At 47.8% G+C, this 22,215-nt stretch overlaps 5 protein-coding genes across 8 annotated transcripts; 2 read left to right on the top strand and 3 right to left on the bottom strand.

Moving 5' to 3' along the window:
- Window positions 1-251: 251 nt before the first annotated feature.
- Window positions 252-4,674, bottom strand: LOC9649449. The gene is made up of 13 exons (XM_024659094.1): window positions 4,620-4,674; window positions 4,103-4,566; window positions 3,984-4,054; window positions 3,687-3,923; window positions 3,498-3,630; window positions 3,170-3,438; window positions 3,065-3,074; window positions 1,960-2,982; window positions 1,377-1,790; window positions 1,242-1,312; window positions 869-1,105; window positions 674-806; window positions 252-611 (listed from the first exon to the last, which is right to left on the bottom strand). The coding sequence occupies exons 2-13, from the start codon at window positions 4,475-4,477 to the stop codon at window positions 333-335; spliced, it is 3,252 nt and encodes a 1,083-aa protein (XP_024514862.1). The 5' UTR covers window positions 4,478-4,566; window positions 4,620-4,674; the 3' UTR covers window positions 252-332.
- On the bottom strand, window positions 1,908-3,169 carry LOC9649709 (acidic endochitinase). The gene is made up of 2 exons (XM_002985174.2): window positions 3,024-3,169; window positions 1,908-2,982 (listed from the first exon to the last, which is right to left on the bottom strand). The coding sequence occupies exon 2, from the start codon at window positions 2,947-2,949 to the stop codon at window positions 1,954-1,956; it is 996 nt and encodes a 331-aa protein (XP_002985220.1). The 5' UTR covers window positions 2,950-2,982; window positions 3,024-3,169; the 3' UTR covers window positions 1,908-1,953.
- A 27-nt stretch (window positions 4,675-4,701) lies between the features above and the next one.
- On the bottom strand, window positions 4,702-6,246 carry LOC9649450 (transcription termination factor MTERF4, chloroplastic). The gene has a single exon (XM_002985176.1). The coding sequence runs from the start codon at window positions 6,244-6,246 to the stop codon at window positions 4,702-4,704; it is 1,545 nt and encodes a 514-aa protein (XP_002985222.1).
- A 133-nt stretch (window positions 6,247-6,379) lies between these two features.
- On the top strand, window positions 6,380-9,214 carry LOC9649451 (oligouridylate-binding protein 1). 3 transcript variants are annotated; one of them, XM_024659044.1, is made up of 13 exons: window positions 6,380-6,809; window positions 6,923-6,928; window positions 7,136-7,197; window positions 7,389-7,491; window positions 7,558-7,634; window positions 7,687-7,748; window positions 7,799-7,886; window positions 7,942-8,017; window positions 8,074-8,104; window positions 8,163-8,401; window positions 8,462-8,635; window positions 8,688-8,989; window positions 9,056-9,214. In XM_024659044.1, exons 1-12 carry the CDS (start codon window positions 6,603-6,605, stop codon window positions 8,985-8,987), a joined length of 1,425 nt encoding a protein of 474 aa, XP_024514812.1. In that variant the 5' UTR covers window positions 6,380-6,602; the 3' UTR covers window positions 8,988-8,989; window positions 9,056-9,214. The 3 variants fall into 3 exon arrangements, with proteins under 3 accessions (XP_024514812.1, XP_002985112.2, XP_024514811.1); XM_002985066.2 differs by lacking the exon at window positions 6,923-6,928; XM_024659043.1 differs by lacking the exon at window positions 6,923-6,928 and having other exon boundaries at window positions 7,389-7,634.
- Window positions 9,215-9,923: 709 nt separating this feature from the next.
- Window positions 9,924-18,576, top strand: LOC9649113 (probable receptor-like protein kinase At1g80640). 2 transcript variants are annotated; one of them, XM_024659045.1, is made up of 11 exons: window positions 9,924-10,480; window positions 10,561-10,776; window positions 10,830-11,062; window positions 11,131-11,263; window positions 11,318-11,381; window positions 11,441-11,537; window positions 11,603-11,702; window positions 11,767-11,885; window positions 11,955-12,044; window positions 12,131-12,152; window positions 18,386-18,576. In XM_024659045.1, exons 1-11 carry the CDS (start codon window positions 10,231-10,233, stop codon window positions 18,535-18,537), a joined length of 1,476 nt encoding a protein of 491 aa, XP_024514813.1. In that variant the 5' UTR covers window positions 9,924-10,230; the 3' UTR covers window positions 18,538-18,576. The 2 variants fall into 2 exon arrangements, with proteins under 2 accessions (XP_024514813.1, XP_002985113.2); XM_002985067.2 differs by lacking the exon at window positions 18,386-18,576 and having other exon boundaries at window positions 9,929-10,480; window positions 12,131-12,406.
- The last annotated feature ends 3,639 nt before the right edge of the window (window positions 18,577-22,215 follow it).

Here is a 22,215-nt window from a genome sequence, read left to right on the forward strand (position 1 = left end):
TAAAAAAATATTTGTTCTAATGTTTTTCATTACAACATATATAAACCTATTAAAGATTTTGATGGAAAGGTGATAAGTTTAATATTATAACAGTTGAATTAATCAACTCAAAATTTTAATGGAAGGTGATGTCTTTTTAATATTATAAGAATTATAACTAAAAAAAGTATATTAACTCAATAAAAATATATTTAATGCTAGATTTTATTAATTTTACTATGGATTTACAAAATAAAATTCTTTAAATGGTCTGGATTTAATGTTTTTTATTTTTTATTTTTAAAAGAAAGTTATTGTTCATTATATGTTTCAAATATCATACCACCTATTTACTAAGTTACTTGTAATTCCTGAAGGTTTAGCCCGCCAATGAATTTCCTTTCCAAGCTTCCAAGGTAAAGATAATCTCCAACTTCCAAGCCTGTCGTTACAAATCCCACCACCTTCCCCGTTGGATCCTCATAGAACGCCAGCGGTCGCCCATCCTCGCTCACTCTCAATACCTTGGCCATCCTCGCATTCCCAAAGAATTTATCGAGAACTTCGGGTTGCGCTATGATGTACTTCAATGCTGGTATTTTCAAGATCATGTCGCTCAGCCATGTCCTCCCCTGATCAATCCAGGAATGCTTATGAGCCTCACGAGTTGGATTAATGCTTGGATCGAACTTACCGACACCAATGCTATCCAGAATCCACCATGGCCATCGCGCTTGACATTGTCCGGCTGCCCCAGCAAGTTGTCCATGAACACCTCCATGGTTCCCGCTTTCTTACCTTTCAGCCAGTACTTCATGCACCTCACCCTGGAAAGCCAGGACGCGCGAAATTAAGCTTCAGTGGCCAGCGCATGATCGAGATGACTTACATGGATGTCTCGCTCACCACTAGAAAGTCCTCCTTGGCAGAGAGCGAGACTCCATTCGCAAAAAACATGTTCTTGCGCAGGACTGTGGTGGTGCGAGTCGCGGGGTCGTACTTCAAGAGCCTGCCGTTTGGGCGGCACTGGAGGACGTCCAGTTTGGCCTTCTCCAGCGGAAACTTGCTCGTCGCATCAGTGAAGTAGATGGTGCCATCCTTCGCAACGTCTAATCCATTAGCCACCCTGTGCCGGACATACAGATCCAGCGAGATCACAGCAATGGGAACAAAGCTCTCGAATCAACAAGGATGGAAACAAAGCTCTTGAAATCACCTCATCGTCCTCTTCACAAGGACGATAAAAGAGATCTGACACTCACATGAATTTGACACCATCGGCTTCGCTCGAGAGAACCTCCACGCGCTTATCCCGAGTGATGTTGAGCAGCCCCTGCGCGAGAGAAACAGGATGAGCGGTCTCAATCCCAATTCGGATTTGTCAAATCAAACAGAACTCTGCCTGGCACGCAGACGAGCAAATTCTTTTGTTGCCCGCGCACGACCCCAAGCGTAGGGCCTCCCACATTCACCCAGTTCTCCACCTCGCCAGTCTTTCGAGACACCCTCTTGATCCACCCGTCGGAGCAGCCGGTGTAGAGCACGCCATTGTCGTCGTCCAAGGAAATGTCCTCGGGACCGGGAAGCTCTCCCACGCCAATCACCTCCGCCTGTTGGAGCACTGTGTTCACCGCGAACAATCCTTCCCTCTTTGGAGTTGGAGGCCAGTCCGAGGGCAGTGGATCAATCCCCGCGCGGCGGACGATTGCCGTCCATATCACCGATGCGGCTATGCCGATGATCACAGCTAGAATCGCCACAAGAAGGAATCCCATTGGCACTCGCGACGCGAGAGGATCGACTTCTACGAGTGAGTGAACAATCCGTTAGGAGGAGCTGGATATTCTGGTCGACAGCAAACATTCCGTTTGGTATTCTGGCACGTTTAAAACGTTTCCTCCGCTTCTAGGTGGGCAATAAAGGATTTAAAACATGTAATAATAATAATAATTACAAGCACAAAAGCACCATATATCATACAGCGTTTTTAATCGTGGTGCTGTACGGCTCCTTTCTCCCGTCGTGCTTGACGAAATCGTAGTAGTAACTCCACAACATCACGCCGCCGTACTTGCTCGACTCCTTGATCTTCGGAAGAACCTGTTGCTTGAGAACTTTCGCGGGCATGTATCCGTCCTTGGTGGAGGGGCTGTCGGTGGCGCCGCTCAAGCTCGCCGGCAGGCCGAAGAAGACCTTCTTCACTGGAACTTTGGTCGTCCACTTGTGCCAAGCCGCGAACACGTTGTCCAGAGTCTTCTTTGGGTTGTACTGGCAGTCGTGATTGTTGTAGAACTGGACCCAGGCGTAGTCGAACACGCCCGTGTTGAGAGCCGGGCCGAGGAACTCGTCCGGGAACGGGCACTGCGGGGCTGCGGACAAGAGCACCGGCCTGTCTTTGGTGGAGCGGAGCTTAATCTGCTTGGCAAGCTGAGCGTAGCCGGTTTGAGTCGAGGTCATCTCCATGTCGAAGTCGATCCCGTCCAGCACTGCGTCGCCGAGAGGCCTGGAGCTGCTGTTTCCTGCTCCTCCTCCCAGAAAGTTGTTCCACAGATAGTCCGATACGGCGATGGCGTCTTTGTCCGAGACAATGCTGTAGTTGCCGTCGGCACCACCGAGCGAGAGGAACACCTTGACACCTTTGCTCTGGCAGAACTTTACGTCTTGTCCGACTGGAGCACAGTTGATAGCGCTGCCGTTGATGGCACTGCCGTTGACACCCCCGCAGTGATCAGCGAGGTCCAGCTTTGGAGCTCTCCCGTCGCCAAACACGCTGAGGAAGCTGAGCACGACGATGCCGTAGTTCCCCGTCTCACAGGCTGTTTTGAGACTGCCTTCCTTCTCGTAAGTTCCCCAGTATACAACGACTGTGCCATTAGCCCTCTTCTTGCAGTCTACTCCGGAAACTAAGCTAGATGCGACTAGAGTAAGCACAAGAGAAACCAAATTACTCACAAGTCCCCTGGTCTTCATTCTCCTTCGTTTCCGTGGCCCTCCAGTTCCCACCTATTAGGACAGATGAGTCCACGACAAAGAGCTTAGCTTACCTCGTGCTCGAGTTTGCCTTAAGTCGTCCAAATTGCTGCACCTGTGCAACACTGTCAAGATCGAAACTTATTTGTCGCTCGACGACCGTCTCGAAGAAGCGCTCGAAAAAGCAACACACTTTATTGGTGGCCACGTCGGGCGTGACTAAAGCTGCCGAAGCTTCAACTTGCCAACGTAGTTCCTGGCCAAGTTTCCCAGATAGAGATAATCGCCGACTTCCAAGGCCGTCGTCACCAAGGCTATCGACTTCCCTGTCGGATCTTCATAGAATGCCAGCGGCACCCCATCTTCGCCAACTGCTAGAACTTTGGCCATCTTTGAGGACGTGGAGATCTTCTGCAGCACGCCCGGAAGGGCCAAGATGTGCTTCAGTGGTGCTATCTTCATTAAAGTGTCAGTCAGCCTTGTCCTTCCCTGAAGTCAGTGTCCACATGAAGTCTGATTGGATGTTATGAAATATAGAGCAAACTTACTGCTATCAATCCAATCCAGAATCTATCTCGGCCGTTGTGTCTAATGTTGTCTGGATGTCCAGGCAAGTTATCGATAAAAACTTCCATGGTTCCTTTTTTTTCACCTTGCAACCAGTACTTCATGCACCTCACCCTACAAACGAGGACGAACGTAAGCTGCCTGCTCAAAAGTATGGACCAACAACTTACATGGACGTCTCGCACACCACTAAAAAGTCTTGCTTCGCAGAGAGTGCAACACCATTGGCAAAATACATGTTCTTGCGCAGGACTGTTGTGGTGCGAGTTGAGGGGTCATATTTCAAAAGTCTGCCGTTCGGGCGACCCTGAAGAATATCGAAGTCAGAGGTGTTCATGCCAAACTCGTGCGTTGCATCCGTGAAGTATATGGAGCCATCTTTTGCAACGTCCAGTCCGTCAGTTAGCCTGTTGTTCACCAAAAATATAAAGCTCAACAAGGACGTCCCAAACAACACAAACACCTACTTGTATTTGACACCGTCGGCTTCATTGGAGAGAACTTCAAGAGCCTTATCAGCAGTAATATTCAGCAGTCCCTGCCAGAAAAGAGAGTCAGTCGGATTTGTCAAACAGTTAGGACCCACCCGGGTTGGTTCGCAGACAAGCAAATTTCCATGATGTCCCCACGCAAGTCCAAGCGGATGGCCTCCGACCTGTACCCAATTCTGGACCTCACCAGTCTCGGGAAAAATCCTCTTGATCCATCCGTCAGCGCAGCCGGTATACAGTACGCCGTTATCGTCCACAGCAATATCTTCGGGACCAGGAAGCTCTCCCACACCAAGCTCATCCAATTCCTGGAGCAGTGTGTTGGTCGCGAACACCCCTTCCATCTTTGGAGTTGGAGGCCAGTGCGACGCCACTGGATCTATGCCCGACTTCCGAGTGATAGCCGACCATGTTGCCGACGCTGCTATGGAGATGACCAGAGCCAGAATTCCCAAAAGAGCGAGTGCCATCTTGAGGATCTCGCCACCTGGTGTCCCCAGTTATTGAAACGGAACGGGAGGACCGGTCGTTGATGTGTAGCTAGCAGCGTGTGCGTACCCTGCGGAGCATGGCAATGGCGTGTCTGAGCAATATCAGAAACGTGACTCTCACCTTGATGGCGGAATTCAAGATTCACTCGCCCTGCACAAACAAGCAAAAACCTCAACCACCACAATCAATGGCTTAAAATCGCTTACCTTGAGCTTGCCTGTTGACTTATTGAATCCTTGCGCTGGACAGATGCTTGAACAGTCTGTTCTCCTCCTTCACTTCCACTACTGTCATTGCCATCGCCGTCACCTATATCACCTGTGTCCTCAACCATCTCAGAATCGTCGTCGTCATCCTCTTCGTCGAAAACTGCACTGCCCGTATGAGCCTGAGGAGGAGCTTCCATAAACTGGACACTCATCCTCCGCTTAAACTTGTCGTCACTGCAAGCCAGGAACCAGGCAAGGCTGCAATTGATCTTCTTCCTCTCTACCATCCGGTACCGGGGCTTTATCCTCCGTGCAAGGTCGTAAGTCAAGTAGACGGGAAATGCCAGCAGCTCTGATAATGGCTTTCTCATCTTCTGCTGGAAAAAAGCCAGGTTCGGCTTCAACGTTTCCTCCAGCTTGACCGCCAAAATCTGTGGACAATCGACAACCATCTTTGCTATGTCACCAGCGCTGATTCCTGTTCCTTGCAGAAACTTCACCTTTTCCCCGGCCATCTTTTCGTTGATCACAAGCATCTGAGGCAGCCTCTCAAACACTCGAGGAACGTCTGACGGTCGCAAGAAGATTTCATTCGTCAACCAGGCCGTCTTCTCTGCGAGCTTAGCCCTCAAGTCGAGCTCAAACACGTCCGGGAATCGAGCTATAAACGATGGCAGCTCTTTCTCTTGGATCCCTGCCTGTAGTAGACACTCCACCTTTGCTTTCACATTTTCCTCCAAATCAAAACCCAGTACGTAAGGATGCTTCTCTAGCAACCTCGCTATCTCCTCCTTTGTAAACCCCAGACCACGGTAGAAATCCACCTTCCTTTTTATGTTGTTCCCGACTCTCATGCCAAGAAGTTCCGGGAACCGCGTAAGCATCGGCCCAATCTGTCGAGTGTTTACTCCAATGCTCACCAGGTATGCCACCGATGTGCTCATGGTCCCTTCTCGCTTGAAACCAAGAACATCCGGGTAGCGTAGTAGAACCTTTGGAATATTTTCCAGGGAGATCCCATAGCCTAGCAAGTAGTCCACGATCGGCGTCAAATCTATCGCGATGCTGGAGTAGAGGATCATCGGAAACTGCGTCAGCAACGCCGGAAGCTCCTCCGGAGTAAATCCCAGCTTGTCGAGGTAGTCGATCACTGGAACCATGTTGCGTTTAACACTACATGTAAGAACTACTGGATACCTCAAGATGTGCGCCTTCTCTAGCCCAATGCTTGCAAGGAATTCCAGCCGCTCTCGCACCACGTCGACCGAGAGTGGAAGATCGAGTTGGTCGATGTCGCCGCCGGAAATACCCTCGCCGCGGAGGAAATCCATCACTTGCTCCCGGCATCCCTCCTCACTGCTCTCAATCTCGGGCTCCTGCACCGCCAATCCCCAGTGATCGGGAGTGTGAAGGGGAAGACGAGACGCGCGCTTGTACCTCCGCCTTGGAGCGCATTGCGATCGCACAGCGTCGCTTGAACGAAACCCTAGGCTGCTCGCGGAGATCCTCGATGGCGGGAGAGAAAGAAATGCCGCCATCGCCGATAAAACCCTATATCTTGGGTTTTTCCTCCACGTGGCCACGCTTGCGACCACGTCTGCCCTAGTTCTTCCGTACACATTATATTTACCGTATGACCAAAATTTTCGAAACCTTTCTGTTACATATCCTCCTCTGGGTCGGCATTGCCGGAAGAGCGAAGAACCCTAATTGCGATGCAGGGAAATTCTCTCGACGGCCTCGAGTGCCCGGCTCCGCGGCCGCAGATTTGGGGGCTTTCTCGGCGCGGCAGCATGTAAGAATCGCATTCCGCATTCCGATCATGGGGTATCCGTGCTAGCGCGCTCGGGGAAGCGTCTTCCACTCCATAGGGTTTGATCGGCGGCTATTTGCCATGTACTCCGTGTCACAAGCGCAGCAATCGCAGAGCCAGCCCCAGCAGGCACAGGTAGCCGCGGCCCAGGCGGCCCAGCAGCAGTTACAGCTCCAGCAGCAACAGTTAGAGTTGCAGCAATGGAAGCAAGCGCTAATGCAGCAGGCGGCGGTGCTCCAGCAGCAGCAGCCATTCCTTCATCCTGGTCTCATCACGGCCATGTCCCAGGTACGTGCTGATGCTTGGCTCTCTCTTTTTTTTGGAATTTTAGTTGCCATAGCTCTTGGCTTCGTGCTTGATTGTTTCTCGCTATGTTTTTATGACGATCCACTCTGTTGCAGGCTAAGGTACAACGAGATTCTTGTCTTTGGTAATCGTTTTTCGTTCTTTTTTTTTCACTGCTTTCGGTTCTGTTAAGTTTTTTTTTTCCTTCGTTGTTCTTCGTTTTCCTTTCCCCGAGAGAGGAAAGCGAGCTCTTTTAGTATTGGTTTTGTTCTTTCTTTTTTTCTTTTCTTTCTTTTTTTCTGCATTTCCTTTCATCGTTTTTTTTGCAGATTGAGCCAATTCCAAGTGGAAATCTGCCACCAGGGTTTGATGCAACTTCTTGTCGCAGTGTGTGAGTGCTTTTCTTTTTTTCTTTTTTCTTTTTTGTTGTACCAATTCAGGTATCTGTTTTCTTTTTTCAATTTCCTTTTTCTTTTTTCCTTTTGGTTGTTTATTAACTTAAAAACTATGCTGAGCTTGGGCCGTCATTGCTTTGGTTGCGGAATGATTTTGTTTCTAGTCTGATGTTCATTCCTGCTGCAGATACGTTGGTAACATTCACATCAAAGTAACGGAAGCGTTGCTTGCGGAGGTTTTTGCAACAGTTGGGCCTCTCGAAGGTTGCAAGCTTATAAAGAAAGAAAAAGTTAGTTCTGGTTTTGTCTCTATCTTGCCCTTCTCACTAACGGTATTTCGTTACCTTGCTTGGCAGTCCTCTTATGGTTTTGTCGATTACTTCGATCACAGATCAGCTGCCGCTGCGATCATTACCCTCAATGGCAAGCTAATGTAAGCGTCTCTCTTCCTCTTGCAGGCACTAAACGAAAACTTGATGGAACAGATTTGGGCAGTCCATAAAGGTGAATTGGGCTTATGCCAGTGGGCAGCGAGAAGATACTACAGGTTGTACTTTTAATTTTGTTTTCATTTCTCTGAGATTATCGTCTGTCCAGGACATTACAATATTTTTGTGGGTGATCTTAGTCCTGAGGTCACAGATGCAACACTCTACGCTGCTTTCTTCATGTATCCTGGTTGTTCGTAAGTGTTAATATGGTTTTCTCCATTCCATCTTTGTATAACTTTTAATTCGCAGGGACGCTCGGGTTATGTGGGATCAACGATCTGGCCGCTCTCGTGGATATGGTTTTGTGTCGTTCAGGAGTAAACAGGTGCTTACACTCCATGCTCAACGGCTTACAACCGCTCAATTTTTTTGTTATTATAGGAAGCAGAAAGGGCTATCAATGAGATGAATGGTATGCGGAAGAGATTCATTACTTTGAATGGTTTTATAGCCTCGTTTATTTTATGTAGGGAAGTGGCTTGGCAGTCGTCCTATTCGCTGTAACTGGGCAACAAAAAGCACAGGATCGCAGGAGGACGTACCAACACCAGGACCTGTTAGCGTACCTGAGCAGGTTGCTGTTGTTCAAGTACAAATGAAACAAGAGCCCAATCACGATGAACAACACGAGGATGGGGCCATGCAATTAGATGGTCCTGAAAACAATCCACAGTTTACGACAGTATACGTTGGTAATTTAGCGCACGAGGTCAGTTGAAGGACATAACAGTTCAGTGGTTAAGACGTTTTGTGTTTTTAATTTTCCCAGGTGACACAGACAGAGTTACATAGACAATTCCATGCTTTAGGTGTTGGAGTGATTGAAGACGTAAGGGTGCAGAAAGAGAAAGGCTTCGGTTTTGTACGCTATAGAACACACGAAGAGGCAGCTTACGCTATTCAGGCAGCAAACGGGAGAGTGATCTGCGGGAAGTCCGTCAAAGTAAGAAAAATGTTTTCATTCGGCGTCTCACAATCTTCGTTTTCTCGTACAGTGCTCATGGGGAAGCAAGCCTACACCAGCTGGAGCATCGTCGAATCCTTTGCCTCCACCACCACCAGTTGCTCTCCCGTTGCAAAGCTTGATGGCTGCTGGGATGAATCAAGCATACTCCGCGGCGGACTTGCTGGCGTACCAAAGGCTAAGCCAATCCAGTGGAACGGGACAGGCGCTGTTACCACTTCCTCAGCAAGGAACAAGCGGTTCTCGAGTTTTTGATGGCATCCAGCCGAGTGCTGCAGCGGCAGCAGCCTCGTTGGCGGCAGCCATGGGCCAGCAACACATGTTCTACTGAAAGTAAGCTCTAGTTCTTCTACTGCATTTGATCTCAATAACTGTGGACTTTGCTACGTTTGTTTTCAGGAGCGTTGTCCAGCATTTGTGGCTGCTGCCTGCACTGATAGGTAGCTCTAGCAGCTTATTTGTACGTCCTTTTTTTTTTCGTTTTTCTCTTTTCTCTTTTATTCTGGTTTGTATCACTAACCGAAGAGACTAATTTGCGAGTGATTGAGTTTGCTCTCTCTCTTTTCTTCTACCAGTATAGGAAAAGGTGAACGAAAGCGAGCCTTGATAAGTTGCGACAAAGAGACTGTCGAGTGGACAGTTTGGATAGCGCAGCTCAGTTCTTCTGGGAGCCATGGATTGAATGCGAAGATGGCGACTTTACAACACATAGCTACTACTATACATGAAGAGCCAGCGCGGAAAAAAGAAAGAAGAGCACGCTCGTTTTCTCGATCGAAAAGGCTTAAATGCGAAACGGGAAGAAGCTCTCGCTATAAATGCGTGCTGGTTTTGGATCGATCCGATCGGATCCCGCCAAGATTCCCAGAGATTCCCTGGAGAGCTGGTAACGGCAGCGTGTAATAAGAGGGGGAGAGTTCCTCAGCAACGGCCGAGATCGTCGCTGGCTGGCAATGCCGCCCATCCTAGCCGTTGAAAAGCGATTGAGATTAAGTGAAACAGTGAACCATAGCTTTTTTGGCATCGACCAATGCTTTGCAAAGAAATTGATCAAACAATTTGCACGGGTTGAGTAAAATAAAGGGAACATCATCAAACATTGAGCGGACGATAGCGATGATCGTCGAAAGCTACGTGTATTTGCAAGATGCCGGAATCTTCCTTGGTGACGTCCGTGACGGGTCTCCAACAGCCAGTACCGGCAGTAGCCGGTGGGTGGCATTGGCCCAGACGGGCGGTGACCGGTGGCGCCGGTGCTTCCTCCCCCCTGTTTTTTGAAACTAAAGTGGAGGAGCGCTGGGCGCTGGCTTTGATTCTTTTTTTCTTCTCTCTTCCTTCCTTCGAGGAGCTCTGGTCGATGCTATGGCGCGCGTCGTGGAGGCGCCGGAGGGCGGCGGCTTGTTCTAGCGGATCGCTGACGCTGTAGCATTTGGAAAGGAGCTATGGCGATCGATCTGTGTGTGAGCTAGCGGCATTGATCGAGGTAAGCACGGCGTAGCGAAATATCGCTCCCAGCGATGGTTAAGGCGCCGCTGGCCATGGATCGATGACCCTGGAGGAGTATCGAGATCTCGATGGAAAGCAGCAGGCTGTGGTGGGGAAGAAGCGCCGGAGTGCTCATCGGCTTCTTGTTCTTGGCACATTTGGCAAGCGGGCTGAGACCACTGCTACCCTATGGCACCGAGTTCGTGAAGAATCCCACCGGCTTGTTACGGAGGTCTCTCGAGGATGGGGCGTTTTCACCAGATTTCTCTCCAGCCTCTGGACCTTCTCCGCTGCCACAAGAAGCCTCGGCAATTAGTCCATCTGGGGGTACTTTGCAAGGTTTGTGATTCTATTTTTTTTTCTTTTGCGAAGGTCGATGTATCCTTATCCAAAATTTCTTTTCTTTTCTTTTCTTCCAGCTCCGATCGGTGCTAGTGATAGCGGACACAGTGATGGTGGTGGCCATCACATGAGAAAGGGTGTCCTTGCCGCAATCATCCTCGTGCCCACGCTGGTTTGTGCCTCTATACTTTTGTCTTCGTACATTTCGCTGGATTCTCTCCGACCCCGGCTAGCGAAAGTTTTTGGGAAAGATGAAGGCTATTCCGACCCTCCAACGCCTCTGCCCCCTTATCGTAAGCTTTTCCTGATTGTGAAGGTAGAGCTGACTGGATTCTGGCAAATGTAGATGGCGGTGGGGGTCCAGTTCAAATCAAAACGAAGCGTTCCGATGAACCGGCAAAGCCAGCTCAAGTTATGGATTACAAAATGCTGGAAAGTGCCACTGACAGATTCAGCGAGGAGAATCTCATCGGGGAGGGTGGATTTGCTCGAGTGTACAAGGCCCAGCTGGATGATGATCATGCCATCGCAGTGAAGAAACTATCCACCGAAAATGATCAGGCTGACGAAGAGTTCCGGGTTGGTATCGTGCATTATTTGTCCGAACGACTCTGATGGTTGCTGTGGCTCTTTCTGCTTTCTTTCAGGCCGAGATTGATCTCATGGGGCGAATTCATCATCACAACTTAATAGCTCTTCTTGGTTTCAGCTCGCAAGGAGAAGACCGACTTCTCATTTATGAGTTGATGACAAATGGTTCACTGCAGGACCAGCTTCAAGGTGAGAGGACTGAGCTCCTCGTACCATTTCCTTTAACTTCGTGGCTTTCTCCAGGGCCTGCCCAAGGAGCTGCTCTCACCTGGCATTTACGCCTCAAAATTGCCCTTGACGCAGCCAGGTTGGTTTCCAATTTGAACTTCGCTTTCCGGCATGACTTTGTTTATTCGTAAAGTGCAGAGGACTTGAATACCTTCACGATCACTGCGATCCACCAGTCATCCACAGGGACTTCAAATCTTCTAATATACTCCTAGACGAAGACTTCAATGCAAAGGTTCGTCGCCATGTCAATTCGAAGCTATATGTTTACATTTTCTTGCCTTGTTTGTTTACTTGCAGCTATCCGACTTTGGTCTTGCTCTGATGGTACAAGAAGGCGCCGGCAGCCTTCAACTGCAAGGCACATTTGGCTACGTTGCTCCAGAATACATCCTCACTGGTCAAGCCTTGTGAATTTTTTTATCTTTCTTTCGCTGTCACCTCACCTTCCTTTGAAAACGCAGGAATTCTCACGGAGAAGAGTGACGTCTATGCATTTGGCGTTGTGCTTCTGGAGCTCATCACCGGGAGAAAACCCATTGACGTCTCAATGCCAACAGGGTGCCAGTCGCTTGTGACATGGGTATGACGTCTCGAGATTTTCCTCTTGCGGAGACTTTCTGTGCATCAACCTACTGCCACTTACTTGCAGGCCACGCCGCAACTGACCGACCGCACCAGGCTTCCCCTCATTGTGGATGCTGCGATCAAGGATACTGTCAACTTGAAGCAACTCTTCCAAGTAAGTGCGCTTCCTCTTTTCGGTTTTGGTTTGTTTGTTGCCAGTGCTGGCTGACTTGATGATTCTAACGCAAGATTTGTGTGTAGGTCGCTGCTGTTGCTGTTCTATGCGTCCAGTCGGAGCCAAGCTACAGGCCTTTGATTGGAGACGTGGTGAACTCTCTGATCCCGCTGGTCCCTTGCGAGCTGGGTGGTGCTTTGAGGGCGATTGATCCGGCAGGAGCCACTGCGGCAAACTCCCACTCCCAACACGGCGTGTAAAACAAAGGATGTGAGTAACCATGCGTAGAATGCAACAATTTTGTAGAGAAGCATGGCTATATGAAATATTCCACATTTAAATAAAAACTCTTCTTCCTCTAATGCGTGTTACAACTTCGTCACCGTCGATCAAACGCGATCCCAACCGTCTATGTTTACCCGTTAGGGAGAAGCTAGGTCAAAAAATTGGCGAGCGATGGTGGCGTGCGAGTTTGGGGACGACGATTGTCGTGAGCTCCTCAAGCTGTACAGGCGGGGTGAGAAGCTGGGATCTGGCGGCCAAGGGCAGGTCTACTTGTTAAGTGCTCGTCACAAGGCTGGCAAGAAGTATGCGGGGAAATTGGTTGAATCGATGTGGAATGCCGAGAACGAAGCTCGGCTCATGTCCAAGCTTTGCGTCTGCCCTGGAGTCGTCGCCTTTGAGGATTTCGTGAGGGAGAGAGAGGCCGGGAGGTGCTATGGGACCATTGTTATGGAGCTTTGCGGCCCTAGCTTGGCAGAGCGATTGATCCAAGGCAGGGCAGTGACTGAGGAGGAAGCAGCCAAAACTATTAAAACGCTAGCAGAAACGCTCAAGTGGATGCACTCGAGAGGGGTTGTCCACCGAGATCTCAAGCCTCATAACATCTTTGAGAGGCTCAATGCCACTGCAGTGGACGAAGTGGTGATTGGAGATTTTGGCATGGCCACAGACAAGCAGTGGGATATGTGGCAGTACTGTGGAACAGCAAAGTACATGGCACCCGAGATGGTAGCAGTGAAGAGTGATGGGGCTCGAGGACCACGAGCAAGCTACACGGAGGCCGTGGACGTGTGGGGGTTGGGAGTCATTGCGTACGAGCTGCTGAGAGGGTATCGAGCGGGAGTCGAATTTGATTTTTTGAGAGCCGGAGCATTCCCGAGTGGTTTTGCATCGTGTGAAGCAGAGGATCTCATCCAGGGAATGCTAGCTGTGGAGCAGAGGAAGAGGGTGACTCTGGATGCTGTGCTTGCGCATCCCTGGATCGTCAAGCATTGTGGTAGTGGGGAGGTCTTGGCGAGAAGGGCAAATAGAAGGCATTGTGGAGTGAAAAGAAGATCTTCTGGCATCGGCGGCGATTTAATCGGGAAAAAATTTTTAGTGGGATATTAAAACCAGCAGTATGGATATCGTTTTCCAAGTTTTCAAGAACAGTTAAAGTTAATTTTTATTTTTTTGCTTTTCCAGAAATCGGTATTGAGAACAATGATACTGGATGAACAGCATATGAAGAATAGAAAAATGAATAGAACGAGAGCACTGATAAAGTTGATGAAGGGGCTTTTCTCTTCCAGAAAACTTCATTCAGGTGGAAGACATTTTCGAAAAAACATCCTTCCACCACAAAATTCAATATATAGAAAGAAAAATTCAAAACCAAAGACGACATCGTTACGTACCGCGACATGAACTCTCGCCCACACAAGGCCACGATCATGAGCGCGCTCGCGGCACCGTCGGCTCTCGCGGATTTTGGCAATCCACACCCGAGCTTTCGAGCCACTCCAGCGGTGGAGTCCGCACTCGCGAGCTTGCACGCCATGGGATGCTGTTCGAGAAGAACCGCGAGAAGGATCTAGTCTCTAGGATGGTGGCAGCGTGCGCGCAGCACGGAGATGGGTCCGAGGCCCTCACGCTGATCCACCAGATGGAGCTGGAGGGGATCTCCCCGAATGGAGTGACGCTGTCGGGGTGCTCGCATCATGCTCCCACGCCGGGCTGCTCGAGCTGGGGATGTTCTATGCCCTCCACACCGCCGGAGCAGCTTCACCACAAACCCGTAGTGCTCGCTCTCCACCGCCACCCCGTGCTCGCGTCTCAGCCACCCCCGCTGCTCCACAGTATGCCGCTGGAGCCGTGACGCACACGAGGAGGTGAGCCCCGCGGACCATGTCGCATGGGAGTTGGATCCCGGCGACGCTGCGTCTTACGTGCTCCTCGCCATGCATACTCAGCGCGGGAATTTTTGTGGTCGGGGTAAAGTATTCTTCCTTGCCAACTTATGGTGATCTCATTTTCCCAGCGGAGCCTTCTGCTTGAAAGAAGAAGATGCGCAGAAGCAAAACAATGGTGGATGACTCTCTCACTCTGCTTTATCATATATACATGATCAACAGTTGTGGCTATCCTACAGTGATGTGGCAACTCATGCCACGTAGACTCTCATAGAGCGTATATCTCCAACACTACTGACGAAAAGTTCCAGGATGGACATGTCAAGTCACTTGATGCAGCGTGCATGACAGACAGTTGAATATGGAACACTTCGGCTGAACAAGCTCCCAACAATGCTTTATACCCGAAGTCAATACCTTTCACAGGCGCTGGTTCCAACGATGTCATCGCGAACAAGCTGACTAGCTCCAATAAGCTTGAACAAGTCACAGTGCCAGCCAGCTCTTGGTAAAGCAACTTGAGACTGCCGAAAGAATTCGACGATCACCACAGGCGATGCTTTGGATGATCATTCAACATCTTGTCATGATTTGGACAGCAATGGTTCGGATACACTTGAAAGGCTACCACCGGAGCCTTCAGCTGAAGACTTGATCTAGACAATCCCGCATACGTGGCGGAAAACACTTTGACAGAATAAGTAAAGCATGCTTCCAACAATGCTTCAGGTTACAAGTCTGGTTCCATCAGCAAAAATAATGTAAGTCAAATGTACCAAGAAGAAAGAAACACAGAACAAACCTGCAGATAGTCTGCTCCAAAATTTTCGTAAGAATCCAGTGAAAAGGACTGTAGCAACGTTCCCTCCGATAGCAAGTTGTTGTCAAGGGAAACACGGTATACATATAGGTGTACACCGTGCTTCCCCAGAGGACCATAAGAGATGCAGATATCCACCTCCTGACTCCTTGCGTTAAGTGCCCTGCAAAGAAATGAAAGTTCGTGCTCAAAAGCAGCGACGGGTTTTAGCATATCCAAGCTAGTAAGCCGCTTGCTGATGGAACTAAAGCCAGTAGTTACTCTCGACTGCTTCTCCAAATCGTTCGCTACGGGATCATTTTGATCAGCTTCCGGCAATTTGGTCCACGTATTCGTAGTAGATACTTCTTGTAGCTGCAAGCGGAGTTTGGAATTCAACTCACTCCAGACGGCGACAGCCTTCAACTTTTGCTGTTCATAGCCCCGAGCTTCCCAGTCAGTTGAACATAGTGCGGGTGGTTTCTCTTGCTGAACGTGATCTGAAGGCTGAACTTTTTGCGACTGCCTCAATGAGATGCCGTCGGTCGCTGCTGGAGATGAAGGTAGATCTCCCTCCTGCAAGATATAACCGCAAGACTTTCTGGAGCATTTTAAAGCTAGCCATCGTTCCTCAAGGACCTCACCTTGTTCTTGGATGTGACACGGATGGCTACTTTGCAATCTGGTATTCTATCTTCGGTTTGCAGTCGTCCAAGAAACCCACTCTCTTTTTACATCTTACTGGAATATCTCCAAAACAGCTACTTTCTTCATGCCACATTTCAAGATATACCTTTTCAAACATTCACATCGTAGACCTTTCTTTGGTGGATGATTTCAGAGATCGAGACTGCTGTGTCTGTCTTCTGACCAATGTCAAAGGATGCGAAACATCAGAACCACTGGAGAATGGCCCTGCTAGAGAATAATGCCTCGTAACATGTATGAAAATCTACTGAACGTTTTTTGTTCATAACATTCGATTGCAGAACATCCTCAGCAGCCGTCATGGGACGTTATGGGGTTGCTGGCACTGACGAGAGGCAAGTTTTTCTTTGGGAATTTCCACCGGAAAAAGAGTGGTTGAAATGTTTGAACAAGGTATGAGATTCTTGTTTTCCGAATATGCAAGTGCAATATAGAATCGAAAATTGTACAAGTAAAAACTACAATGTTTTCGCGTTTGCTGGCAACTGTTGGAGAGGATGGGCGTGTTGTTCTGTATGTGTAGGAGGTATGGCAATAAAAGTTTGTAACTCGAGCTTCACTTTCCCTTAACATTCAGTTCTGAATCTGAAAGGGGCGCTTCAGCAGCTCCAGACTCGATGATCTCCGCACAGGTACAAACCTGCATCAACTTTTGGTGCTTTCGAGAGGTTGGTCGGTGGAGTCTGATCTGGTTGAGCAAACAAGATCCTGTATATCTTCAAGTGCTGCCACTTCACTACTGTTTCCCGCCCAAACCATTCCTCAAGCTCGGACCTCCATTCTCAGTTTTGGTCGACCGTCTGGACTGCTCGCAAGGAACTCGAGGATGGCTTAAGACGAGAGTCAACTGCTACTTGGTTGTGGTGGTGTTGTTGCTTTACCTGGACGCGGCAATTCGGATACAGTGGGGATTCCCATCGACTAGGTGGCAAGGCTACCATGGCCACAGGGAATGTGGTCGCCATACTCTCTATAGCCACTTCGTTTTGTTTTAAGAGGTTCCTTGGATTGCAGGACGAGATCCAACGGGGGTGTTTTGAGTAGTGAGCAGCACGCGTGCAGGAGCAAGGTGAGTGGAATTTTTAGTGCCATCCGCACATTATTTTGGTTTTCCTGGCAGTTCAAGCTCGCCGTTTGCCAGCTCTCGATTTGCGCAGACAAGGAACAGAACATCAGGCATGCTCGTGAAGCTATCCAGACGGCTGCTGATGGCGGCAGTAAACTGGTCCTTCTTCCAGTTAAGTTTTGTAGTTGTCTGTTCAGTTATAAGGAGAATGTGTTGCAGGAAATGTGGAATTGTCCATACTCAAACACGAGCTTTCCAATCTACGCGGAGGATATTGACGCAGGTGATTCTCCCTCTTCCAATATGCTTTCGGATATGGCAGGTTACCATCATCGGTGGCTCCTACTGGAACGAAATGGCGATCATCTCTACAATACTTGCTGCATCTACGGAAAAGATGGCTCTCTAAAAGGAAAACATCGGAAGGTTTGCTTTTATGACGCGTCGTCTACGGTTTTTTCTCAGCCCTCTTTCACACCAGGTTCAATTTTTTAACATTGATATACCAGGAAAGATACAGAAGTATACTGTTGTTGATATGGGTAAGGTCCTGCAGGCATTACGACAAGCAAAATAACTCACATTGCTCACTGATGCAGATGTTGGACAAATCGGTGTTGGTATTTGCTAGATGGCAATGACTTACGCAGCACGAGGTACGGAGAAGGCTAGCCGTACATATTATCTGCTATCCAGGAGCTTTCAACATATCTACGGGACCAGTGCATTGGGAATTCCTCCAGAAAGCCAGGTAACTCTTTGTTTCTTTCTTGTTGGCCGCAGCATTTACTGGCAAGGGGTTTTTTGTGTTTTTGAAGGCAAGAGCTCAGGGTGAGGAGCCACTGCCAGGCGCTCCAAGCTCTTGACTCCGGACAGCACGAAACAAATGAAGCACGGAGACAGGAAAGCTAGGTAGAAAACGGGAAAGATGGCGGAGTAGACACCAGGCACACGACAAACAAGGAACAAAACGCCAAGAATCACGGCAAAACCAGCACCAGAAGGCCGCCCTGGTGCCTGCACAGTGTGAAGAGGAACCTCCACCACCAGCATGGAACGCTGTTGGACGACGAAGTGACATCGGCAGGATCCACAACCAACGAAGAGGAGACCAGAGGAGCGGCGATGCTGGAGGATACCAGAGATGAGAACACCGAATTGATGTCGACTTTGGTGGAGATGAGCAACCGGGAACTCAGGGTGCTGCAGTGCTCGGCTATCAGTGTTCTTCATGATGACGTCAAGGTTTGCTCTCGCAAGAAGCCTAGATTTGTTTGACCTGTTAAGAAAATGTGTGTGCTCCAGGGATTGCAAGGCTGCTTGGAAGGCAGAAAAGCGGGCTATTCTCTTCAAATATTTTGTCGTTGCTGGTTGGCTCGTATCCGGGGCATTTGGTTTGCGTACTGTTGTCGACATGCTCAAGAGGACGCCACAACTGACCACATTGTGGATGCTGCGATCAAGGATACTGTCAACTTGAAGCAACTCTTCCAAGTAAGTGCGCTTCATCTTTCGGTTTTGGTTTGTTTGTTGCCAGTGCTGGCTGACTTGATGATTGTAATGCAAGATCCGTGTGTAGGTCGCGCTGTTCTAGGCGTCCAGTCGGAGCCAAGCTACAGGCCTTTGATTGGAGACGTGGTGAACTCTCTGATCCCGCTGGTCCCTTGTGAACGCTCTGATCGCGCTGGTGGTGCTTTGAGGGCAATTGATCCGGCAGGAACCACTGCAGCACAACAGAGCGTGTAAAACACAGGATGCATGCGTACAATTTTGTAGAGACAGATTCAAATAACGAATATCCTGAAATAAATTCTCTTTCACAAGATGGTCACCATCGATCAAACGCGATTCCAGCCGTTGATTTGTACCCGTTAGCGAGAAGCCTGGCGAGTGATGGCGTGTGAGTTTGGGGAGGATGACTGTGGTGAGCTCCTCAAGCTGTACAGGCGGGGTGAGAAGCTGGGATCTGGCGGCAAGGGGCAGGTCTATTTGTTGAGTGCTTGTTGCAGGGCTGGCAAGAAGTATGCAGGGAAATCAGTTAAATTGATGTGGAATGCCAAGAATGAAGCTCGGCTCATGAGCTTGAGTTGACCGAGGTGATCAAAAAAGAGTTTAAAGAGAAACAAAGAAGAGAGAAGAGATTTCTTCTTCCTTTGCGCATTGCATTGTTCAAGTGTTGCAGCAAGTTGGACCACAAGTTTATGAGGTTCAGCATAACATCCAGCAAGCCAATCCTCTAGAGATTGTGCATGTGCTGTCCAAACTTTGTGTTTGCCCTAGAGTCGTCACTTTTGAGGATTTTGTGAGGGAGAGAGAGGCTAGGAGGTGCTATGGGACAATCATGATGGAGTTTTGCAGCCCTAGCTTGGCAGAGCAATTGATCCAGAGTGGGGTAGTAATTGAGAAAGAAGCAGCCAAGATTATTAAGTCACTAGCAGAGACACTCTAGTGGATGCACTCGAGAGGGGTAGTCCACCGTGATCTTAAGCCTCATAATATCTTTGAAAGGCTCAATACCATTGCAGTGGATGAAGTGGTGATTGGAGATTTTGGCACGGCCATGGACAAGCAGTGGAATATGCAGCAGTACTGTTGTAACGCATGTGATTATGGGATGAGATTTGGATATACTGCCATTGTGAATCTTTGGAACTTTGGGGGATAAATGGGGATAAAATAATTACTAAGAGCTCTTTCATCAAGCAATTACCCCTTTTCCAGTTGGTTTAAGGTGAGAGATAGAGTGCATTACATGTGGTATCAGAGAAAATGGCATGGGTTCAATTTCCATTGATTAGTGGCTACTTAAAAATATAATATACCCTTGAGCAAGGTATATTCCTACCCCTAAATTTGAACGTATATGTGATGAAAGTATCCACTGTAGTTGCCTCACATGGAATAATTAATCTACACAATAGAAGTCCTCCAAGCAACTTCATAAACACATTGCTCACTATCACATGGATATGATATATATTCATAATGACTTGATCATCAATCAAGCAACATCATGAGCAACACCCATGTCATTACTTCAAAGAATTGAGCATTGCAACCCAAGTCCTCCAATAACAAACTTAGACAAAATGAAAGATCATCATCTCCAAAATGCATCAAGGTAGGGACTCTTGATTGTATAATGTGAACACGAGCAATGAGTTACACCTTGTTGCAAATCATCTCTCCAAGAAGAGAAAATGATTTATGTGTTTGATCCTTCGTCCTCGACAACTCTCTTTTCGGTCTCATCTTTTGACCAAACCTCAATCTTGCTTTCGCACTATCTTTAGTCCAATCTAAGAAAAGTTTATGAGAAAGCATGGCAATGACTACTTGAACTAATAGACTAATCGCTACAATCTTGATTGATCCACTTATAATCATGCCTAGGAAGGATCCACTACTATAGTGCTAAATAGCGACGGACCAGTCTATTTGCCACTCATAGCAAACCCAGGGAAGGTTTGCTTTAACTTATGGTACATGGAACAACTCATGGAACCACTAGAACAACACCGATAAGCTAACATTAATCCTGCCAACTCAAAGTGTAACTTTGAGTTGCTAATGTGCTTCACTCACAAGCCCAAGCTCAAACTCGTGCAACTGGAATATCTCAAATCCATCTTATGAGCCCAAAAGCAAGCTCAGATAATAAGGTACAACAAGGTAACCAAATCCCTACCCAAGGAACGATTGTGAAGCCTTTGCACCCAACATGTACCCACTCGGATCATTGTTTTCATCTTTGCATATACAATGAGACTAGTTGCTTAATCTCATTGTATAGTTCTCTTTATCCTATGGTGATTTACCATAGGATAACACCACGAAGTGGAACTTAAACCCTTTTTATGCCATGTGACACATGCCACATGTCATATGTCACGTGTCCAAAGGACAGTGGTGCGGAACCCAAGGTTTAGGGCCTTGGGCCACTGAACGAAGGAACAATGCCAAACTCCCAAGCATGGAGCCAAAGAGTGACGGAACTGGACCACGGAGCAACTCCCGAGCATATAGCCCAAAGAGTGAAGGGACAGGAGCCTGGAGCAAGTTGGAACAGTCCTAGAGTAACCAGCTTCCCAATGCCAAGACCAGCATGCAAAACGGAGCCAAACGGAGTTTGGCGTTATTTCGGCATACCAATAGTCTAACACAAGGATATGGGTACTCCACCAGCTAGCATGGAATGAAACTTAGGCTTAGACCTAAGCTAGATGTAGAACAAGGATAGACATGCAAGTGGGAGTTAGACTATGCCTCAAGTTGGTCGGCTATGCCCGACCTACCCACTATCCCTCCACCCCCCTTAAGGAACACATGCTTTGGGCTTTCACCCCAAGCCTCCCTTAGTATCAGGAGTTAGTCTCTGGGACAAGCTCAAAACTTACTATGGAATGGCGCCAGATTGCAAATTTGGACACGGGATGAATACTATTGTGTTCAAGAAAATCTTTACATTCCATAGATATGCCAAATAAGCAAATCTGGATGCTTTCCATAAATAGCATTTAGGACCGGAATAAGACTAACACAAAGGGCATGATAGCGAGGGTGTTTGGCAGACACGGTAAGCTATCATCCAATGTTATTGAGGGACTAGTCTCAATATGCAAAGGTTTTTGTCAAGCTAGTGCAAGACAGAGCAAAAAAGAACTAACAAGCCGGGCCGAGTATGCTCAGCTAAATAGACATTTAGGAATTCCTTCCTTATGCTTATCCGGCCAAGTACAGATGCTAAGTCCAATTTACTAACACTTGAACAAGAGGGGCCAATAAAAGGAACCAGCAATACCGACCTCCTGCCATCGTGGCAGTAAGGAAAGAGTGTCCGTAAAGACTAGCCGACAGGTAACTTTCGATACCCAAAGTCACATTCGCGACACTTTGTGACATAGATATTCATGAAAGTGTTGACATTGTTAATATTGAACACCCAAAAAATTTCCTAATTGAATTCCTAAATTCCAATACTCCTTTTAGTCTTCCACCAAATAAACTCTTGCTTAAAGAAGATGTTATCCTTATTCTATTAAAGAATATATGTTCATTAGCTAGACTATGTAATAATACATACCTCATCCTTAAACATGCCTTACTAACAGTTCTACAATATGAAATTATATTAAGCCAATTCAAAAGTCCATAAGCTTTCATCCCTCAAATCACACTCACCTTCATACATAGAAATTTCATTTAAAATGTCCAAAAGACAATTTCCAATGCATTTGGGGTATTGCCTTACAATCTCTAAATGTCAAAGCTAGATATTTAACCGAGTCAAAATACACTTGCCACATTCAGTTTTCACCCATGGCCAACTTTATGTGGTTTTATCAAAATGCAAATCACTAGTAGAACTCAACATTAAAGTACATAACACATCACTTAAAGGACATTTATTCCCTTTGAGTCTTT

This window comes from Selaginella moellendorffii, unplaced genomic scaffold, assembly GCF_000143415.4.
Source record: "Selaginella moellendorffii unplaced genomic scaffold, v1.0 SELMOscaffold_66, whole genome shotgun sequence".
Lineage (NCBI taxonomy): Eukaryota > Viridiplantae > Streptophyta > Lycopodiopsida > Selaginellales > Selaginellaceae > Selaginella > Selaginella moellendorffii.